At 57.9% G+C, this 21,280-nt stretch overlaps 1 protein-coding gene across 2 annotated transcripts; it reads right to left on the reverse strand.

Moving 5' to 3' along the window:
* Positions 1-330: 330 nt before the first annotated feature.
* Positions 331-20,847, reverse strand: WNT11 (Wnt family member 11). Of its 2 annotated transcripts, none has more exons than XM_004768007.3 (6): positions 20,570-20,847; positions 16,572-16,754; positions 9,362-9,597; positions 7,546-7,823; positions 4,473-4,765; positions 331-1,135 (listed from the first exon to the last, which is right to left on the reverse strand). In XM_004768007.3, the coding sequence occupies exons 2-6, from the start codon at positions 16,652-16,654 to the stop codon at positions 961-963; spliced, it is 1,065 nt and encodes a 354-aa protein (XP_004768064.1). In that variant the 5' UTR covers positions 16,655-16,754; positions 20,570-20,847; the 3' UTR covers positions 331-960. The 2 variants fall into 2 exon arrangements, with proteins under 2 accessions (XP_004768064.1, XP_004768063.1); XM_004768006.3 differs by having other exon boundaries at positions 20,462-20,847.
* Positions 20,848-21,280: the final 433 nt, after the last annotated feature.

The following is a 21,280-nucleotide window of genomic DNA, read 5'->3' on the forward strand; positions in this document are numbered from 1 at the left end:
AAGCTGGCTTAGCAAGTCTGACGACACAGCCAGGCCCTGCACGCCCGCCTGCGTGTGTCCCTGAGGAACAAAGAATCTGCCAGCTGGGTTTATGTTTCAAGACGTCTGTCCTCGCCCTTGAGCCAGAGATCTTACGGGGAGATCAGGGCTGGAGCTGGGGGGCTAGGGACATCAATCGGAAGCCGCCTTGCCTAGAAACCCGAGAGGTCACCCCGCCCTGCCTCCAGCACCTTCCAAGTTCACTTGAGGAGGCCACTGCAGGGGTGGGCTGGGGTTCTCTCCCCACGTATTTCATACAGCTACTTAAAAAGCTTGTTTAAAATAGAGATCATTATATATATTTATTTATATATATAAAATATATAAAGAGGAATTGAGGCGAGCCACCCCAAAGAAAAAGCTATGTTTTTATAAATATTTCTGTAGCTCCCACATCCCAGAGGAAGAAACAAAACAAAACAAAACAAAACATTGACAACCCAAGCTAGTGGTTCCGTGTGGTGGGCCCAGCAGGCTCAGACCCTGAGGGCAGCCAGTGGGGGGTTCTCAAGGGCAGGGTCTGCAGAACATTCTGAGGAGGACAGGCACACCCCACCCCACCACCCCCTTCCCAGGAGCTTGGTGTCTCTTGCTGTGAAAGGTCAAGTCCTTCCCAGTCCTGCCAAGCCCATGGCCCTGGCTTCTCGAAGTGGCCTGGAAGGCGGCACGCAGGCACTCCCCGGCTCCGGCTGCCAGTTATTTTTAATCTAGTCGGTTTCCTTTGATGTGCTGGCCCTCCTTCCAGGGTGGCCAGGCCTTCTGTCCCCGGCGCTGTCCAAGTGGAGGCAAAGCCCAAGCCACCTCCCATGCCTGGCATCCCGGATCCCCAAACAGCCCTCCGCAGGGTGTGTCCAAGACGCCTGGTGTGCGGGGTGGGGGATGGGGGTGGGCTCCGCGGGTCCCTGGGGTGCAGGTGGGACTTCACTTGCAGACATAGCGCTCCACCGTGCGCTCACAGCGACGGCACGTGACGTAGCAGCACCAGTGGTACTTGCAGTGGCAGCGCTCAACGACGCGGTCCGTGTAAGGGTTGTAGCCGCGGCCGCAGCACATGAGGTCACAGCTGTCACTGCCGTGGGATGTCTTGTTGCACTGCCTGGGGCGGGGTCGGGGAAGAGCACGGGGTGGTCAGAGTGCCACAGACCCCAGCCTCCCGCTAACTTCTGCTCCGCTTGGAAGGTGTCTTGGTCCCCAGGGGAATCATAACTAATCCCTTCCCCAGAGGGTACTTCTCATTTTCCCCTAGATTTCTAATAGGCACGCATCAGAATGACGAGACTGTTTTGTTTTTTTGGAGGTGTCTTTGTTTTCTGATCCTTCTACTTCTAAATACTGCAAGGAGCCTCAAACTGCTCTAACGATCCTGTCTTCATATCTGATCTTGAATTATATTGCAACAAATGTAAAGATCGTGTTTACATGGACAATCCCAAGATAATTCTTGATAAGACATAGATGCAAGGCAGAGTGACTAGGTGGCAGGCTGTTTGCTGAGAGCGAGCCTCTGTCAACCATTGGCCCCTCTGTGCTAGGTGCTTCCCTCCAGTATTTTACCTTCCAGGATCCTTGGGTCAGTGGAATTATGTCCATTGTACAGATGGTAATGGACTCAGCTAAGGGCAGAGGAGTCTGTGGGCAAGCAGTGCTTGCCCAGAGTTACACGGTGTGAGCATGGGGTCTGGGAGAGCTCGGGAGGACTTCCTGGAGGAGGGTCATATGGGCCATGTCATGTAAGGCACACAGCAATCTAAGATGGAGAAGAGGGTAAGAGTTTGAGGGGGCAAAGAAAACAAACAGCTTGGGCAAAGGGAAAGGACCTGACCTAATCTAAGAGGCAAGAACAAATGGAAGGATTAGGGCTGGAAGTGCGGAGGCTGGAGAAAGAGAGGCCAAGATCTGGGCTGGGAGGAGGCCATGGGGTGGGAAGGAGGGGGCACAGGGAAGGAGAGTCAGGAGGTGACAGTGGCCTGCAGGTAGGGGCTGCCAGCAGTTCTGGGCAGAAAGGAACAGCAGGAAGAACACATGTCCCGGAGGCAGACAGACCTGGGTTCAAATCCCAGCACTGCCACTTACTCGCTATGTGACTCAAGGCAAGCCACATAACAAAGCTGACTCTGCTTAGTCACTCAACACCATTCATGCCTCTCAGCCGGATCTTGGAGGTCTCCGGACAATTTCTCCAGGAAAGGGTGGTAGGAAGAGGAAAGAGTTTCATTTTTATTTCTAGATCCCTGACATGCCATGTTTGGAACCTGCCCTCCAACCCCAGAACCAGACAAGGTCTGTAGTAGGGCCCAAGACAGGGAGCTGGGGAGAGTGGGACTCAGAGCAAGATCCAGGAGCCTAGGGCAGCTTTCATCAGTGCAGGGGCTGCTGAAAGGAACATGACTAGAGGGCCAGGGTACTGGAATGCTGACTGCTGCTGAGGCTTCCCTTCACCAAGCTGGATGTGAGGGGGGTGTGGTGCTAGGGGGCCAGCCTCTAGAGAGCAGCCACTCATGCACACGCTCCTTACAGTTAACGAAGCTCATTTACCTCCAATCCCTTGTACTCCCGAATCCCCTCACCTAGCAGAGTTCATGTTCCCCCCTCCTCCAGGAAGCTTTCCTTGATGTCCAGGCTGGCTCAGGGCACCTCAGGACTCCCCTCCTCCTTGGGCTTTCCTCTGTCACAATCCAACCACTTATCTCTCCCGCCTCTCTATGCCTGCCAGAGCCTCACGTAATAAATAGATGGGAAAGTGTCTGTAGTTGTAAGCTACTGAGACTTTACAGTTGTTAACTGCAGAAAAAGCTGACCCATAGAGATGTCTGCAGAATGCCATCTTCAGAGGAATGGCCGAGAACTGAGCCTGGCAGGAAATCTGGTGGCCAAGTCGGGGAAGGCATTCAGAGAAAGCAAGGGAGGCAGCCGGTGCTGTGGGATGGGGTGGATGGGGTGCCCTCGTCAGTGGTTTGGGGGCAAGCAGAGTGGGGGCCCCTGGGACAGCAGAGGCCTGGCAGCCTGGGGGATGGGGAAGGGAGAGCACCATTAATGAGCCCTTCCCATGGCACTAACATGGCCCTCGGAAGTGTAGCTGGTGCCTGCCGGCCGCCCCTCCACACTGCACAGAAGATGAGGCCAAGCCTCAGAGAAGTGAAGGGATGTGCTCAAGGTCCCGCAGCAAGCATACTGCAGCGCCAGGGTGGGAACGATCCTTTCCTCACACACGCGCACACGCACACACATCCCCACCATGGACCCAGGGAGACCCTCTGTGGGCTCCAGGCCCTCCCCAACCTCTCTGGGTTCTAGAATCCTTCTGCCCCCACCCCCTCCTCATTACACCCAGCCTGGCTGCCTCAGACCAGACTTGCGCTCCTTCCGTCTCCCTGGCCTGACCTGGTTCCATCTTCACTCCGCCCGACCCCCCTCAATCTGGCCTCCAGATGGGAGCCAGGGCCTCCTCGCAGAGCCTGCTGCCCTGGCCTGTGAGGATGGAGCCCCCCCCCCCCCCCCCACGTCAGGCCCCCTCTCCTGGAGACAGGAACATGGGCTGCGGAGGAAGCAAATGCTGGCTGGGCACCAACTATGTGCCAGACACGTTCTCAGACACCCTCGCTCTGGTTCAATATTCTTTTAACCCCGCAGAACACTAGTTTTGTGGAATGCTATTAGGGGCTCCCTAATAAAAGAGTTCCACAGCCAAACACCTCTGGGAAACGTTGGCTTAGGCAGATCCTTTACTGTGGGATTCCTCCGAGCCTTTCAAATGTCCTCGTGCTTTGCAGATCGCCAGAGAGAATTTCCCGATCGTATTTGATGGCAGGACTGTTCTTAGGAGAACGTTCGGGACTAACGTCCCTCCAGAACCATCCCCGGGAAACATGGCTGCCCTGATTCCTCATCAGCCATGCCCGGCACACAACAGGTCACCTCTGCTGGTTCTTTCTTTCCCCTGTCCTGAGCCGGCTTCAGCAGGGGTGATGGGGCCAGCTGTGGGGACCTCAGCCCTGCTCTTAGGCTGGGGCCCAAGGGCAGAGAGAGCTGAGGCCCAGGAGGTGGGTGCGTGCCTATCAGGGGACATGGGAGCATGGTCTGCCCAAAAGCCAGACCTCCTCCTCCTGCTGCCCAGGTTCTGTGTTCAGATCTGTACAGAACTCCTGCGTGCCTGTGGGCTGGCTGCTGCCCCCTCGTGCCTCAGGTCCTTCTCTATCCAGGATGTCCGGGCAAGGTACACAACGGCCCCTCCCAGGAGCTCTGCTGGGGGAGGGGGGTACCTCAGACCGTGGCACCTCTGCTCAGCATTTCTGGGGCCACCTCCCTCAACCAGGCAGGGGCTCTATCCCCCAGATGTCAGCTGAAGTGAGACTCTGTGCTGGCCTTGAGCTGGGGCAGGCAGGGCCTGTCGGCAGAGCTGACCCCCTCCCGCCGAGGTGGCAGCGGGCCCTTACCTGTCTTGCGTTCCATGGGAGCCCACCTTCTCGTTCTTCATGCAGAAGTCGGGTGAGCTCTGCAGATAGACAAGCTCCGAGTCCTTCACGGGCCTGATATCCAGGTCCTTGGGCACCAGGTGCTTGCGGGTGCCCATGGGTCGGTGCACGACCTTGGTGGCCGACAGGTAGCGGGTCTTGAGGTCAGCGGCCACATCCCGGAGCTCCTGCAGCCCCTTCCAGCAGGTGCGGATAGAGCAGGAGCCAGACACCCCGTGGCACTTACACTTCATTTCCAGAGAGGCGCGCAGAGCCTGCAGACAGGGGACGGCGTCGGGCTGGGCAGCCAGGGTCCCCTCCCTGGCCTGCTCGGGGACCCTGCTGCCTACCCCCTATTCCCCACATGCTGGGTGCTCTCAGGGAGTCGTTGCCTACTCTGGGCCTCAAGAAAGAGAGCTTTTGGCTCTGAAGCTGGGGAGTGTTATAGGTTCTAAGCTCCTTCTCCAGCTTAGGCAGTGGCTAGGAAGGACAGGAAAGGAAGGAGTGGTATTTGTAGTGATAACTGATTCCAAGTACCCAAGCACTTAATATAGCTTCGTCATCATTAACAGTCCTTCACGGGAGGTAGCCTTTCTTTCCCCCATTTTCAAATGGGGAAGCAAGGGCTCTGAGAGGCCAAGTCTCAAGCTCAAGTTTGCACAGTTAGAAAATCCTGGAGCTGGGATCTGAACTCGGGTCTGAGGGCAATTCCAAAAGCCATGGCTTTCAATAATTCCATGCTTTTCTCTTGCACAAAACTGGAGCTCACTGAATGTTTGCTGGGAGAAAGGGGAAAAAGAGAAGGGGAGGAATGATGATTGTGGGGGGTGGAGAGGCAGGAAGTCATGGGGGCGCATTCCCTCGCCTGGCTGGCCCTTCCCCTCCACCACTGGGTGACCCCCAGCAAGCCCCTCCACCGATCAGCAGCTCCGCCCTACTCTGTGCAGGGCAGGCTCGAAACTGCTATCCGCAGAACTGCCGCAGGGATTCCAGGAGAGGATGTGAATGAAACGGTTTTGCAAACTCAAAAAAGTCAAATTAACCCCGGTCTGAAAATCAGTCTGATGACTGTGGTGGAGCTGGGAGGCCTGGGCTCTGGGGCTTAGGGAGACTCTAGCCCCGGCTTCTGAAATGACTCTATACCCATCATCTTCCTCGGGCCTCAGTTTCCCCAAGTGTACCTGAGGGGCATGAGTTAAGACAGATGTCTTTTGCAGGCTGTTTAGTTTTGCATCTTAACCCTTGCTTCTCTGCACACAGGACTGGGATCCCTCTGCCCAGGCCAGCCCTCCTGCCTCCCTTCTGTAGAGCTACAAGGCTTACGACCCGTGTCCCCTGGGTCTACCCCTGCATTAGAAAGATGGGGAAACTGGGGCATAGAGAGGGCAGAGACTTGCCCCAAATCGTTCGGTTAGTTAGTGCAGGAGCTGGTAAGGTCCCAGGGCTCCTCTCCTTCACCGGTGCCAGGAAGTGGGGAATGAGGGAGTCCACTGGGTCTAGAATCAGAATTGGCTCAGCAAAGCCTGCGAGGAGCACAGGAATGAGATGACCCTGCTTGAAGGGCACATTCAGCCTCTCAAGGGCATCAGGTACTCTTGAATCATCGACGACAGGTAACTACGTTTAGCTCCCCAGCTCTCACGGGTGGGAAGGGCCCTGAGCCTCCTGACACCCTCCATGGGCCCCTGTTTGCTATTTCGTTTAACTCTCATGAGCCCTGTGGCCACTGGAGAGGGAACTGGGTCCTTTTGCAGATGGCCCCAGGGAGGCCAGCTCCTTGGCACCAGGGCCCCAGGAATAGCCCCAGTGAGGCTAAGGAGCCCGTCTGGACTGCATGGTGTGGGGATGGCTGTGCCCCCAGCAGCATGAGGCTCAGGCCTGGCCGTGGGTAGGAGTGAGGCTGGGCTCTTGGGCTGGGGGCGGGATTCCCAAGGATGGGGGCAGGTGGCAGGGTTGGGAGGCAAGGTCCTGAGTCCCTGGCCAGACCCTGCTACAGTCTCCACTAGTGTCTCATGGCCTAAGTTTCCCCAACTTTCCAGATATGGCTTGGACATCCTAGAATCTTTCCAGGAAAGAGACCAGTGAGAGAGTGAGGGGAGGACGTGGAAACCTCTGGGCTTGGAGTCCCATAGACCTGGGCTCCATCGCACCCTGCGTCCTTGGCTAAGCCACCTAGGCTCTCTCTGCCTCCCTTGCTGCCTCTGTATGATGGGCCTGCTGAGGCCGCAGGCAACCAGGGGATCCACATGCACCTGAAGTGCCTCCTTGGGCCCCCTGCTGATAAGGGGGACGGCAGGGCCTCCTCACTGGGGGGTGGGGTTTGTGGACTACAGGACAGCCACCACAAGGCCTGGTGCTCACATTGGTATGAAGGATTTCTTTTTCTTAATTTTCTAAAAATAAAAAGGTCCATTCATTTACTTACACATTCACCCCAACCTTCTGTGGAATGAGGTGAGGAATCAAGGAGATACTGAGAGTAACACATGTTGGGGGCCCACTGCGCTCTGGAGTTGGGCGGGAGTCCCCAGTAGGGCCAAGGGGACCACCCCATAGGCTAAGGCTCTCACCCCACAGTCCTCCCCACGCCTCCTCCCACACCCAGCCGAGGCCCAAGTGCCCCATGGGAGGATCCTCAGGAACACGGCCAAGGGGGACTAGAGAGCAGCAAGCCCGTCCGTTTTACAGATGGGAAGAACTGAGGCCAGATAGGAAGTGACTTGCCCAACGTCCCCCAGCTAGTTTAGTGCCAGAGCCAAGGTGGGAACTTGCAGCTCTGGACTCCCAGCTCAGTGCTCCTTCTGCTCCACCCAACATTTTCAATTCAAATCCTGGTGGACCCCCTAGAGGAGGAGGAGCCTGACAAGCAGGTCCCAAGCATCTAGAAAGGGGAGAGCGGAACAGGGTGGGGAGGAGGATGGGAGCACACTGGTGTGGGTGGATTGGGGCCCATCCCCCCCCTCCCGCCACCCCCGCGATCAGGGCGCACTGGTGGCCCTCTCCTTGCCGACTGGCACAAGCACAACCATCTGGGGTAGGTGGGGTGGGTGGTTACCTGTCTCCCCACTTCACTGTTGTGTAGACGCATCAGTTTATTGGCTTGGGATCCTGTTTTTTTCACCTTCATAGGAGCATCGGAAAACTTGGCCCCCATGAGGAGCCCGTAGCTGAGGTTGTCCGCACATCCTCCCCAGCGGTTCCCGGGCCCGGGTGGCTCACCTGGGACGGGGCCGCAGGAGCAGCCGGGCAGGTCGCCGGAGGTGCAGGCCCGGGCGATGGCGTGGCTGATGGCGGCCGCCGACAGCGCATACACGAAGGCTGACTCCCGCGTCCCTGGGTGGAGGTGCTGGGTCAGCCGGGGGACAGGGGAGAGGACCCCACCCAGGCCTGAGGGCCCCGTCCTGAGCCCCTGCCTGCCTTGGTGGGGCTGGCAGGGGACAGGGGCTACAACCAGGTGGACGACACTAGGAACATGAACCTGTCACTTGCCCATTCTCCCACACATACATCAGCTGACTTGGACACTTGCTCGCAAATGCCCCCCACAGGCCCGCAAAGCCCACACACCAATGGGCACCCTTGCTTCCACACATTCACGATTCTGGATCTTCCCCCGTTTCCCTGCACTCACCGTTAGGGGCTACTCCTCAAAGGACTCATGCCTCAAAGGGCAGATGAGTGTGCAAAGAGGTTGAAATGTGTTCCCCAAAAAGAGAAGGCCAAGTTCTGACCCCTGGTACCTGTGAACATGACCTCATTTAGAACCAGTCTTGGCAGGTGTCATGGAACTAAGATGTGGTCGTCCTGGACAGGGTGGGCCCAACTTCAATGACTACTTCCTTATGGGAAGGGGGAATCATGGATACAGAGACCCATGGCGGGGGGAACCCCACACAACAGAAGCAGGGATCGAGGCAAAGCTTCGACAAGCTAAGGAACACCGAGGCTGCTGGCAACCACCAAAAGTTCAGAAGGGGCAAGGAAGGATCCTCCCCAGGTCATCGGCGGGGAGCACAGGCCTGCCAGCTCCTTGATTTCAGACTTCCAGCCTCCAGAACCCTGCACCATACAGCTTTGATGTTAGAATTCCTGTTCGTGGGACTTGGTCACAGCAGCCTCGGGAAACCAATCCGGATGGAGCCCAACGTGTCTCTGCTGGAGGGTGTTCTCCCCTTAGGTTCATACAAGTCACCTCCCCTTCTCAAGCCTCAGTTTGCCTAACTGTAAAGTGGGAATGATAACACCCACCTCACAGGCTTGCTCTAGAGTTCAGATCTTTGGGAAGGAAGGAAGCTTTGTCAAGTGCTCCACAAACCTTAACTGTTACCTTGTGGGGGAGAGATTAGATCCTCTGGGGCCCTTCTGCCCATCAACACCCTCCCCCTCCAAAATCTACCCCAGAAGGCACCTGCTCTGGAAAGTGGAGCCCCTACCTTTCATTGTGCATTTCACAGCATTGGCAGTCACCTCTGTCTAGAAGGACCCATGCACACCTGTCTGCCTGAGGGTGGGCTGTCCTGTCCTCCTGGGCCACATCCACCCTTTCTTTGTGCATTCGGGTACACAAGCATTTGTACTAGCCCTACACTGTTATATCCACTCCCTGTGTATTCCTTTATTCATTAATTCATGCCTGGATACCCATATCTGTGATTAAATTCAGCCACCCATCCATCCACACCTATATTCTTCTCCACGCCCCCATCCACCCCCCAACCAAGGCACCCATCCACCCACCGCAGAGAAATCAACATCCATCCATCCACCCAGGAGTTCACCCACCTACCCAGACACATAACTGTATGCCCGAAATCATCCATCCCCACCTGCACGCATGCCACAAGCCCCGGCAGCCCGTGCTGGCTCCCTACCTCTCTCCAGGTCAAGCAGGTAGTTGGGGGCAAGCTCGATGGAGGAGCAGTTCCAGCGCATGTCGGCGAATGCCCTGCGGCAGGCCTTCATGACCTCGCGGGCGGCGTGCACGACGGTGTGCATGAGCTCCAGGTTGCTGCGGCAGAGCTGCACCTGTGCAGACACCAGCCCCTCCAGCTGCTTGCAGTGCTGCGTCTGGTTCAACGCCAGGGCCGCCGGGGTCTTGGACAGTGCCCTGCATGCCGCCGAAGGACAACAACCCACAGGAAGAGAGAGTGTCATGACGGGCTGCCTGCCCTATGGTCCCAGCCTTCCCTCAATGCGGTTGGGGGCCTTTGCTAGAACGAGCTGGGAAACCAAGACACAAAGACCCTCCCCCTCCCCCTCCCTGTGACCTTGGGCACATCATCATTCCTCTCTGTGTCAGGCCTTCATTCATAATGCAGGATCATGACCTCCTCCCTACCTAGGCTTTGCTATCATTATCCTAACAATAAACCGTTTTATGGGTCACAGAGCACTCACACCCGCTTCCTTGTTTAATTCCTGTGAATTACGACTCCTTGTTCAACATTCAGTCCCTGCCAAGTCCCTGTATGTGCTGGGCCCCCACGCTGCGTGCTAAATGATTACAGTCCCACCATAATCCTTACCGTTAGCTGAGCACTTACTAGATGCACAGGAGGAGCTAGGAGCTTACCATACATCCCTCTGTTTAATTATTAAAGTCATTTATGAGGCTGTAAAATCCCACAACATGAAAGGAATTTATTAAAGGATTAAGGAGCCACTCAATTTTGTGATAGATTACACATAGCCATGAACTTGCTGTGTGCCCCTAGATAAATTACTGTCCTCTTCTGGGCTTCGGAGTCTGTACCTGCAAACTCTATTTCCCAGAATGGGTTCCAGTGAGACACTCTGAAAAAAGGGATCCAGGCATAAGTGCATTTGGGGAACCTGATACACTTTATCCCTCTTTGGAGAGTTACTGATGCACATTTACATTTTAAAAGCCCTGAGAAGTCCCACAGCAAAGCAACAGGCTGGGTTTTGTTTAACTCAGGAGGCAGCTTAGCACAAAGGCCTTTGTCTGAGAAACGCTGACCTCATCCAGGCTTTGGGAAAGGCTGGCCTGGGGGTCACTTATGAACTCAGGTGACATTACAGGATCGAGGAGCTTTCCTGATCCCGGATCTAGGTATTGGGACTGCAAAGCTGCAGGAGCCGGGGTCCATCCTGGATGCACGTTTCTCCTCTGAGGCATCTCCTCTAAGTGCATGCTACAGGGACCCCAACAGCCTTAAAGGGATCTGCATAGACTAATCCCCTGCCCCAGAGCCAGCTGGCCCTCAGCAAGCCAGCAGAGACACGGGAGGAAGTGGGGCTGGGGGCGGGGGGGATGCTGATCTGCAGCCACAGTGCTGGGGGGCCCTCCCTGCTTGCTGTGAGCACCACAGTCTATTAGGGTCAGGGCTGAGACCTACTGAGGCCAAGATCTCGGGAGATAGTACCGTGCGAAAGAACAGTACAGGGAGGGGCAGACTCCGGGGTCTGTCGTTCTCCCTTGTGACCTTGAGCAAGTCACTTGGCCTCCTCTCCTAGGCCAGCAACCTCTCAGCATTACCAGGGGGAAGTAACTCAGTGCGCCTCCTGTGCTCTGCCCATGACTGACAAACCCACTCGACACTCAGGGAGGGAGTTACTACAGTCCCTGAACTGGTGGTCTTTTCCTACCAGCCAAGGGCTGCTGCAAACCTGGGCCCCCTCTCCAGCATCCTGACCTTAACATCTGGTCACACCAGACTCCCGGCTCCCCTGAAGGGGGACAACCCTACCACCTTGTCCTTGCCCAGGAATACCTTTCCCCTTGCTAAATGAACAAATGAACTTGATCTACTTGTGGAAGAAATATTTACTAAGCACCAACTCCTCCTGAACTCATTTGGTAACAAACACGACACAGATCCTTTCCCCAAGGAGCCCTGAGTCTAATGGCTACACAGAACCCATCCACAGTTATAACCCAGATGTTCCAGCTCATGGGCTGGCCCAGGAAAGAGCCCAACTTAGGGCACAGCTGTGTGACATGGGTAAGCTACCCAACCTCTCTGGGCCTCGTGGTCCTCATCTGTTATAAGAAAATGACAATTTCCACTTCAAAAGGTCAGGGCAAGACTTCAATAAGATAATGCATATAAAACATCTGGCACACTCACACATGGGATTGCTTCTGCTTATTGCTGGGTGAATGCCGGACCAGAGGGAGTCAGAGACCTGGGTTCTAGCTCCAGGTCTGCCTTGTATGTCCTGTTCACCTTGGGCAAATTGCTGAGCCTCTCTGAGCAACACCTACAAAATGGGAACTCCGAGAGGCCTTAGAGGGGCTGAGTGGGGTAACAGGAGCTACGTTAGGTCCTAATAAGTCAGTTTCCCTCTGCCTCTCACTCTCCACCACATGCCCCACCCATGCTACGACTCCAAAGTAGAGAAAGCAGAGCCAAGACAAGTGGGCCCGGTCTGGTGTCTGCAGTCGGGCTGGCCTGGCCCAGCCTCAGATCGATCAAGGCTTTCTTAGGCTGTTTCTCCTCACTGCTACCCCTGGCCCGTCCCTACCCTCCAAACCATGAGCAGGGAAATGTCTGGTAGCTTTGGATGCAGAGCTAAGTTAGGCATGGTTTCATGACCTGCACTGAGCCAGCCAATCCTCCCCAGCCCTCTGAGCCCCGGAGGCCTGTCTAAGCCAGGACCGCTCAGGGAACCTCTTGTCTGGATTCCTGCAGCCTAGACTGGGGGAGCTGTGACCACATAGAGCCAGATGCTATCCCCTCAGCCTGTTTCCTGGTTGGTACAGCCCCCCACCTGCACCCAGCTACCACCACCCACACACGTGGACACACTACCCCACGAAGGCACAGCGTTCCCCAGCTGACAGAGCCTCTCGCATCACGCCCCATCCCATGCTCACAGAGGGGTCAGGCTGGGAGAGGACTACCCCCTGCCCTTTGTACAGAGGATGACACAGAGGCGCTCCGGGGCCCAGATGCCCCATCTCCTCCCGATGCCATACTCCCGCAGACCTGGCATTTCCTTCCTGGGTCCCCCTCTGCTGGGCTGGGGGCTGCCGACACTCAGCCTGTCCTGAGCCTGCTCTGTCCTTCATCCTGGCCCAACTTTCTTCCTTCCCCTCCGTGCCAGTTTTCTGTTTCACAATGGGAAGGATATATTTGAGAAAATGCCCCGCACAGCACCGGGGAGCGCGCAGTGGGCACTGGAGCAGAGAGGCAGCCTTCTGAGTCCTGGCAACCTGGGCTCCTGCTCCAGTCCAGAAATGGACAGTGAAGGCCCAGGCTTTTCTTGGAGAGCTCAGTGCAGCCAGTTCCTGACTGCCATGTGCTTTGGCTCCAAAGTGGGGCGGGGTTCTCTGTGCTTCTGGTGCCTGGGAACCTGGGCCACTCTGGGTATCGGTCTGTCCCACTCTAGAGTCACCCAGTCTCCACCTCCCCAGCCAGAGGTGAGAAGAGGTACTAGGAGGAAACCCCAGTGAGAAGTCCCCCAGATGAGGCCCAGACCGCCAAGGAGGGCAGAGGACAGACAGGAAGCATCCTGGAGAGCCTTGGTGGGCGAGGAGGGGGAGAGTGGGGCACATAGAGCGGCCAGCCGCAGCACACAGGCGGGGAGATCTGGAGGCAGGAGGCAGCGGATTCCACTCCAGAGGAGGGCCATGCGGTCATCTGGTAATTAGTGGTAATGACCGTTTCTAACTAAGTCCCCCTTGGGGAGGTAATCAAGGATTAGGGCGGGAGGCGGGGGAGTTAGCCGTCTGGACATCTCCTCCGGCTTACCTCGCGGCAGCGGACCCCTAATTGAAAACATTTTGGTTTATCAGGGGCTGGGGACATGGGGGAGAAGGTGAAGAAAGGACACAAGGGAACAGAGTTCACAAGCAAGGTCTGTGCCAAGGATGCATGCTGGTAGCCAAGGTTTCTTTCATCTGGGAGTCGAGGGTTCTCCTGGGAGTGGCTAGGGGACTGAGGCTGGGGTTTCAGCTCCAGCTCAGTCGCTCATTCAATATGTGACCTCAGGCAGGTCACTGGCCCTTGCTGGGCCTCAGTGTCCCCATCTCATTGTACAAGTGGGAACACCAAGGCCAAGGAAGGGCAAGGCTTTCCCAGATGTGTACATAGCCAATTGGGCAGAGCCAAGCCAGAACCCAAGCTTCCCAGATTCCAGGCTACGGCTCTTTTGCTCGCATTTTAGAGATGAGGAAACTGAGACTCAGAGAGGCAGAAACCACTGATTTTCCCAAGGCATGGCTCATGGCTAATGGACTGGCAAAGCTCAGGCTGAGACCCAGATTCCCAACAGGCAAGCATTCTGGGCCACTGAGCCCCATCTGGTTTCAATTTTGGTGTCAATTGCCCCTTTCACCTTCAGGTCCCTTTCCAAAGCCCAGTGCAGCAGGACCACGGGGAAACCCCGGGACAGGTGAGTCTCCTGGGTAAGCCCCCAGCCTCCTGGGCCCACTGTTCCATGGTTCCCTGTGACCACAAAGCCACAGAGTCAGACCTCCTAATTCCACATCCTGCTTCTGCTGCCTACTAACTGTGACACACTGGGAGTTAGAGGCCCCTTGTCCCTCCATTTCCTGTTCTATTCAAATGGGGTGATAGCAGAACCCCCCCACCCATGGTGGTTGGGAGATTCAAATGAAATAATATACATAAAGTGCTCAGAACAGGGACGCCTGGGTGGCTCAGTCAGTCAAGCCTCTGCCTTCAGCTCAGGTCATGATCCCAGGGTCCTGGGCTCCAGCCCCACTTCTGGCTCCCTGCTCAGCGGGGAGCCTGCTTCTCCCCCCTTCTCCATTTCTACTCTCTCTCCCAAATAAAATCTTTAAAAAAAAGTGCTCAGAACAGTGCTTGGTATGTAACAAAGCCACACACACACACACACACACACACACACACACACACACACAGTTTGTTATGCTTAAACTCCACTCCAGTCTCTCCCTATATCTTCAGGTCCAGCAAGAGTTTAACCACTATCACGGGGCTTCGGCGAATAGAGCCCATCTGCCTGGGTTCTGATCCCACAGTCACCATTAACTAGCTGCGTGATCTTGGACAAGTAACTGAACCTCTCTGTTCTTTAGTTTCCTCATTTGTAAAACGCTAGTGATAAGAATATCTTGGACCTGATGAGAGTATTATCAAACTTAAGTGACTAAAGCTTTTGGAACGGAGTCTCGGGATTTACGAGGGAGCTCCTACCATTCCTGGCTTCTCTCCTTCCCCACGATGCACTGGCCTGCCTCTCTACTTGTGTCCCTGCTCTTGCTCCTGCCGAGATGCCTGCTTTGCATTCCATCCTTAGCCATCGAAATCCTACCTACTCTTTGAAGCCCAGCCCAAGCCACCTCCCTTTGATGAGATTCTAACCGCCCCTCCTCTGGGCTCCTACACTCCCTCTCCTAGCACACAGCCCAAAGTCCACTTCACATCTGGACACGTCCATCTACCCCAAGCACATGAGCTGCTGTAAGGCAGACACTGAATGTTCATCTTTGCAGTAGCCCAGGCAAGGCAGTGGGGACAGCATGGACGCTGGGTTTAGCTAGCCATCTATTCCAGGCCCTCCTGGGCCACGTGCCACAGGGGGCTCGTGCAAGCCACAGGCTTGTTAGAGCCTCAGCTCTCCCACTGGCACGGGAATGGTAGTGGCATCCCCCACTAGGAGGAGCAAGGCTCTTTCTTGGCCTCTGATGCTCCTTATGCTTTCTGGCAAATCATTCCCCCTGCTGGGGACCTCAGTCGCCTTATCTGTACAATGGTGTGGAGGGTGAGGAGGGCTTGGATGCTCTGATCAGAGGTTCCCACCAGCTGGCACAGTGCCAGGCACCAGCAGGAGAAGGTGGCTGACATTTCAAAAAACTAATCAGAAGCAGCTGAGAAGAGCCTCTGAGCCCAGGCTTCTCCTTGCAGACAAGAAATACAAGAAAGAAGATGGGGTTCCCCCTCCTGAGTCACCAATTAATCAATAACTCAGCCCCTGGGAGGGGATGGCCAGTGACCTCAGGACTGTTTGCTGGCAGCCCAGCCACAATTGCCCTGTCCTGCAGCTAATCCACGAACCTTCCTCATAGCCCCTCCCCAGTCCCCATAATCTGTCCCTGCCTTTCTTATCTGTGTGGCCCCCACTCCACCCCGACTCCAGTCCTGTCCTGTCCTGGGCTTCCCCACCACTCAGAATAGAGTCCCTTCACCCAAAGTGCCCTCCTCCCCACTGAGCCCACCCGCCAAAGTCCCAGAGACTCCTCAGGCCCAACCTAAGGCACCACTGCTCACAGATCACCCCAGGGTCCCAAGTATGTGCCCCCTACCGGGTAGTCTCCCCTCCCCTGGGCGCCCATACCACTGCCCTGGTCCCTCCTAAGGCACTTGGAGTTATTTACAGCTTGGGCTTATCTCTTCCAGCCCAGAGGGCAGCTCCTCCAGGAAGGGGCTGGGTTTTACTCCTCTCTCCCCTCCACGGCCTGGCCCACAGCCTTATCCAGAGCAGGCACTCCCTTCTGCTGGATGGAAGAAAGACTCCATCTCCCACCTACCGGTCCATTAATAATTTCTGTCTAAAGGAACACCCATCACATGTGCACAGCATCTGACAGTTTACCAAGTTCTTTCATGAGCCGCTTCTCATCTGATCAGAGTTAGCTAGAGACTCCTTCCCTCCTTCGACAGAGGACACTGAGGCTCCCAGAGGTTGAGCAACCCTTCCTCCAAGGTCACCCAGGTGGAGAGGGTCAGGGCTGTTTGAGATCTTCTACTAGGGTCAGGAGACTGACAGGAAACATGATACTGAGCAGGCCAGGGAGAGAGCAGCACAGAGCCTGTCCATTGGCCCAGTGGACCACATTGTCTTTTTCCATCTGTCCCCGTTGAGGTCTTGTGAAATGCTAAGCCGCACAGGACCAGGCAGTTCTGTCGTTCCACATGCCCTGTCTGGGTCCTGCTTCCCAATTCTCGGGGAGGTAGGACAGTATTTTACACAGTAGGAAAAGGAGGCTTAAAAAGAGTGACTTGTCCACGACCCCCAAGCCAACTTTTGCTCCTGGGTCTGGGCATGCTCACTCGATCCCCAGCGGGTGCCCCTCCACATTAGCTGCTGCCCCCAACCTCCTGTCCCACACCCGATGTCCCCACTTACAGCCACTTGATGCCGTAGCATACGCCGGTCTGGAGCGCCAGGGCGAAGAGGAGCGCCTCGCAGACCCGCGGCCGCGCCCTCATGGTGGCGCGGCACGCGCGCTCGGGGGTCGCACCCTTGAGGAGTTGCACGGAAGTCCCGCAGCGCGCACTGCCACCGCCGCTCGTCCTGAGCGCACGCCGCCTGCAGTCGGGGAGAGCGAAGGCGGCGGGTTAAGGCGACGCGCAGGGCTGGGGCCGCGGGGGGGGGGGGCGTTTTATTCAAATTACAAAGGAGGGGTCGGCCCGGGAGGCAGAGCGCGCGGCGGGCGTCGCCTCCCGCCCCGCACTGCCTGGGACGCTGCAGGCGTCTGGCTCAAATTAGGTGTCGCCCGAGCGCGGCCGAGGGCGTGTCCACCTAGCGCGGCCCCAGGCTGGGATCCAGCCTGCCAGTGCGCAGGGAAAGGGGGACTGGACCAGAGAGGCAGAGGGCCGGTCAGAGACAGAGGCAGAGGTAGCAGCCGGGCACAGACAGACCTCGCGAGGGACGGAAACGGGAGGAGGAAGGGGGTCAGGGCGGAGGCCGGGCGTGCGCTAGGGCAGATGGCGGGCCCAGGATCCGCGTTATCTCCAAAATATTAACCACTAGTTTGTAGGGAGGGCCTTGGCAATTCTCCTTCCCAGCTGGGCCTCGGTTTACCTCCTCTGTAAACTAGGGACACAGATGTGATTCCAACCGGGATTCAGACACAATTCGCCGTTTATAAAGGAAGTTCATGATCGCATCTGCTCCTCCCAGCAACCCTGTGAGATAGGTACTATTGCTGTCCCCATCTCACAATGAGAAATCTGAGGCCCGGAGATGCGGAACGGCGTTGTTTATCCAGTGAACTGCAGGTCCATGCCCCGTGTTCTACTCCTAGGTGTCCTGTTAGTTCGCTGATGGTCAGACCAGGAAATGGAAACTTGCTCCGGGCATCAGTGAAGGTGACGATGAGAAATGAGATGCCAAAGGTCTTTGCACAGTGGTCCGGAGTCTGCAAGTCCCCGCCTAGCGCCCCCCCCGCCCCGCCCACTTTGAAGGGTCGGGTGGTGCCCAGGCCGAAGCCAAGGCGGGACAGCCCCGCCAACGCTTAGCCTGCTCAAGGAGCCGTCGCGATGCCGCCTCTGGCCGCCAGGGGGCATCCTGGGGCCGCAGAGCAACCATTACCCAGCCCTCCCGTAGGTCGCAGGGCCGCTTCTCGGGCTTTTTCTTCTACACCCCCCCCCCGCCCCCATTTTTGGTCTTCCCTCTCTTCATTCTCACCTCGTTAACTACCTTCCCGGCTTCTCTCAAATTTACCAACACTTGGCATTCTCCCGGAGACAAACACAACTCTGCAGCCCCTCTCCCCTGGGGAGGAGCAGAGACAAAGAAAGGGATTCCTTTCTAAAAGGCTCGGGGAGTTGCAGGAGACGGCGCCCACCTTACAGAGGGCGCTTGAGCCGAACGGGGGCGTTCTCCTCTGTCTGTGTGAGTTTGGGCGAGCCCTCCAACCTCCCCCAGGCTGTTTCCCCTTGTATGAAACAAGGGACTGGACTCGACCGCACATCTCCCGAAGTCTTCTAAGCCTCGCAGGAGCCTGCGAGCCTTTGAGCCCCCCCTCTCTGCCTGAGTTTCCACTGTTACGAATACCTGTGCAGTGTGTGCGTGTACGTGTATGCCTCAAGCACACACACAGATCTGAAATAGCACTGTTTTCTGAAAGCTTGCGGTACAACCCAGAAGGCAGGGATGAAACCCTGAATTACGTTTCTTTTTCCTCCTTCCCAGTCTCCTGCTAGGGTCCTAACACCGAGCCGCTCACTACAGAGGTGCTGAGTCCTAGGCTAGGGGTCTCAGCGGGGTTCTCAGTGTTAACAGCCCCCTCTTCCCACCCAGCCTGCATCCAAACCTTTTGTCTTACAGCCCTGAAAGTTTGCCACACTCCAGCGGACAAGAAGTATATCGGCTGGATACGGGGGGAGGGGAGAGGATCAAAACTCCAGTCACTGTCTCTTTTCGCCCCCACCCTGTCCCGAAATGTGGGCTCCCCTCCACCCCCTACCCCGCCCCCCATCGGGAGCCCTGCATTCCAGAGTGGGGAGGAGGAAGGAACTGCAAGCGGACAGAGGAGAGTGCGGATTCATAGCGGGGCATTCGTGTCCAGCCCTACTCGCCCAGGGAGAGGAGGGGCCGCCCTAGTCACAGCAAACGGGGACTCAGGCCTACGGACACTCCAGGTCTTTCCTGAGAGGCCCCGTGGTCCTGGGCTTCTCACTCCACCAGCCCTGCACGTCGCTAGGAGACATCGCTGGCCTGGCCTTCTGAGTCCTAACGGATTATTCCTGTCCCGTGTAAGTGAGTCCAGGACAGCGTCGCCGGCTGTGGGGTCACCCTCAAACCGCGCGCGGCGGGTCAGGACGCACTTGCTTTCCCGAGCCCCCGGCCCGCCAGGGGGCGCTACGCCGGGGTTCGCGGTGGGATCCGCAGCTGCGTCCTGCGCGGTGGGACTTTGGGCAAGTCCCCTTCTCTTCCTGGGCCCAGGTGTCCCCGTCTGAGGATGAGATGAGGCGTAGAGTAAGTGCCCTCTCCGCGCTGGTCGTTGTATAAGACATCCACTTGCCGCGGTCAGCCGCGAACGGCTCGACCCCTTGTTTCAGGCTCAGCGCGGAAACTCCGTTGGGGTCAGGCGCGTAGCGGGCCAGCGTCAAAGCGCAGCGTCTTTGGGAGACACAAGCTGCCCCCCCACCCCCCGCGCTGGGGTTAAGGCCTAAGCTACTCCGTTGCAGCTGGCGACAGAAGTGGCCTCCCGGGCTGTGCACCGTGAGCTCAGTAGCCGCAATCCGCTCCAACAGGTGGTTATAAGGCTTGGGCTCTGGAAGTCCTTGGAAACGCCGCCGCTAAGGCGGCCGCCCCTCTAAGTCGAGCCGCTGGGGCCACGCGGAGCCTTCCCTACCGGGATGAGCTCTCACTAGGCCGGGAGCGGGTGCGGCGCTCGGGGCCGAGTGTCCACGCCGCGGGCAACGTCGGCGCGGGCCGGGCCTGAAGCCTCGGGCTGCGCAGCTGGCAGAGCCGACCCTGCTAGCCGGTGACGCCGAGCGACCGCTTCAAGGTTACCTGCGACGCGAAGCTAGGCCGGGCCCACAACCCGGCTTTGACCCCAGTGGGGAGTCTTGCGAAATCTGTCTGCTCTGCTTCGAAAGACGCGCCCGGTTACCCGCGAGACGGGTTATTTTAGAAGAGGGAAGGGTGGGGTGGGAGGACCCGAGATACGTCCTGCCACCCCTCTGGAGCCGGACCCTGAGAGCCTAAGGACCCTCAGGGTCACGGAGACACCTCACCCCCACGAGGTGGGAGGTGTGGGGCTCGTGCGCGAACTCAGCCAGATGTTCGTGGCGGCTCCAGATGTGCCTCCGTCCCGGGACAGGGCTCTCCTCCTCCCCACCCCACCCCCAGTCTGGAGCTCAGGTCCGTAAACAGTCCCAGTTCTCCCCTTCCCCCGCCGCCTCCGGGAGTCAGTCTCAAAGCGAAGCTTCCGCCCCCACATCCCCCCCCCCCCAATTTGGTAGGAGCTGCAGTAGTTCTCTGCCTTTGGCCACCTTCTCCCACCCCGCCATACACACCCTCTTGCCCAGCCGCACGATCCAAGTCCCCCACCCCCGGGATGGCTCGGGCATGATCTCATTCTCGGACCGAGTGGGAGGGAGAGGGTCGAATCGGGGGAACCGGGCCGGGAAGGCTGGCAGCGACCCGCACAATCGGCACAAGCAACCTCCAGCATACAGACCGGGAAGGCCCGCGCCCCCTAGGCACCCCACGGCTGCGCTCCTCCAGGAGACTCCTCGGAGAATCGCAGAGGGGAGGTGTGGAGGAGGACTTGATGTGCTTACCCGCGAGTCTGTGCCCTACGGGGTCGTGTTGTCCCCCTCGGACTCGGACGCCCCTGCCCCAGCACGTCCCCGCTGAGCACCAGCGCGCTGCGGGCGGCCGCGGCTCACCTCCTGGGGCGCTCGGCGGGCGCGCCCTGAGTGCCCCGCTGCCCGGGCGGTCCGGGGAATGGCTAGCGCGGCCCCCAGCGGCCCCGAACGCTCTCCGGGCTGGGCAGGCGGCGACGGCGCCGTCTTCACGCGGCAGCCGCAGAAGGACGCCCGGGATCCCCGCGAACGGCGGCCGGCTCGGGTTCCGCGAGGACTGCTGGCAGCGCGGACTCAGGCTGCACAGGGCTGCGCCGGGCTCTCGGGACCTGCGCTCGCCCGCTCGCCCGAGCTCTCCTCGCGCCGCACAGTCTCCGGCGCGGGCGGCCCGAACAGCTTTATAAGGCGCGGGCAGTCGCTTTGATCCGCCCACGTCAGCGCGCCGAAACCCCACCGGGTGGCTCCGGCCACGCGCGGGGGGGCGGGGGCGGGATCCCAGCGGACGCCAGGGACCCGCGGCGCCGGCTGCACAGAGGACTTCGCACCCTGATGTGTTACAAAGGGGGGACTTATTAGCCGTAGCTGGTGTTTAATAAACGCGCCTGCTGCCGGCGTCCTGCGCCCCTGCGGTGCGTGGGGGCCCAGGGAGGGCAGGTTTCTAGAGCTCGCAGCCAGTCGAGCGAGGAGCCTCAGCCCGTCTGGTTTGACAGAGGAGGAAACCAAGGCTCCCAGGGAAGTCCTGCTTCGGTCTCAGCCTGGAGCCTGGCTGGTATCACGAGGTGTTTGTCTTGCAGC

This window comes from Mustela putorius, unplaced genomic scaffold (assembly GCF_011764305.1).
Source record: "Mustela putorius furo isolate JIRA1106 unplaced genomic scaffold, ASM1176430v1.1 tig00003987_pilon_pilon_pilon, whole genome shotgun sequence".
Taxonomy (NCBI): Eukaryota; Metazoa; Chordata; class Mammalia; order Carnivora; family Mustelidae; genus Mustela; species Mustela putorius.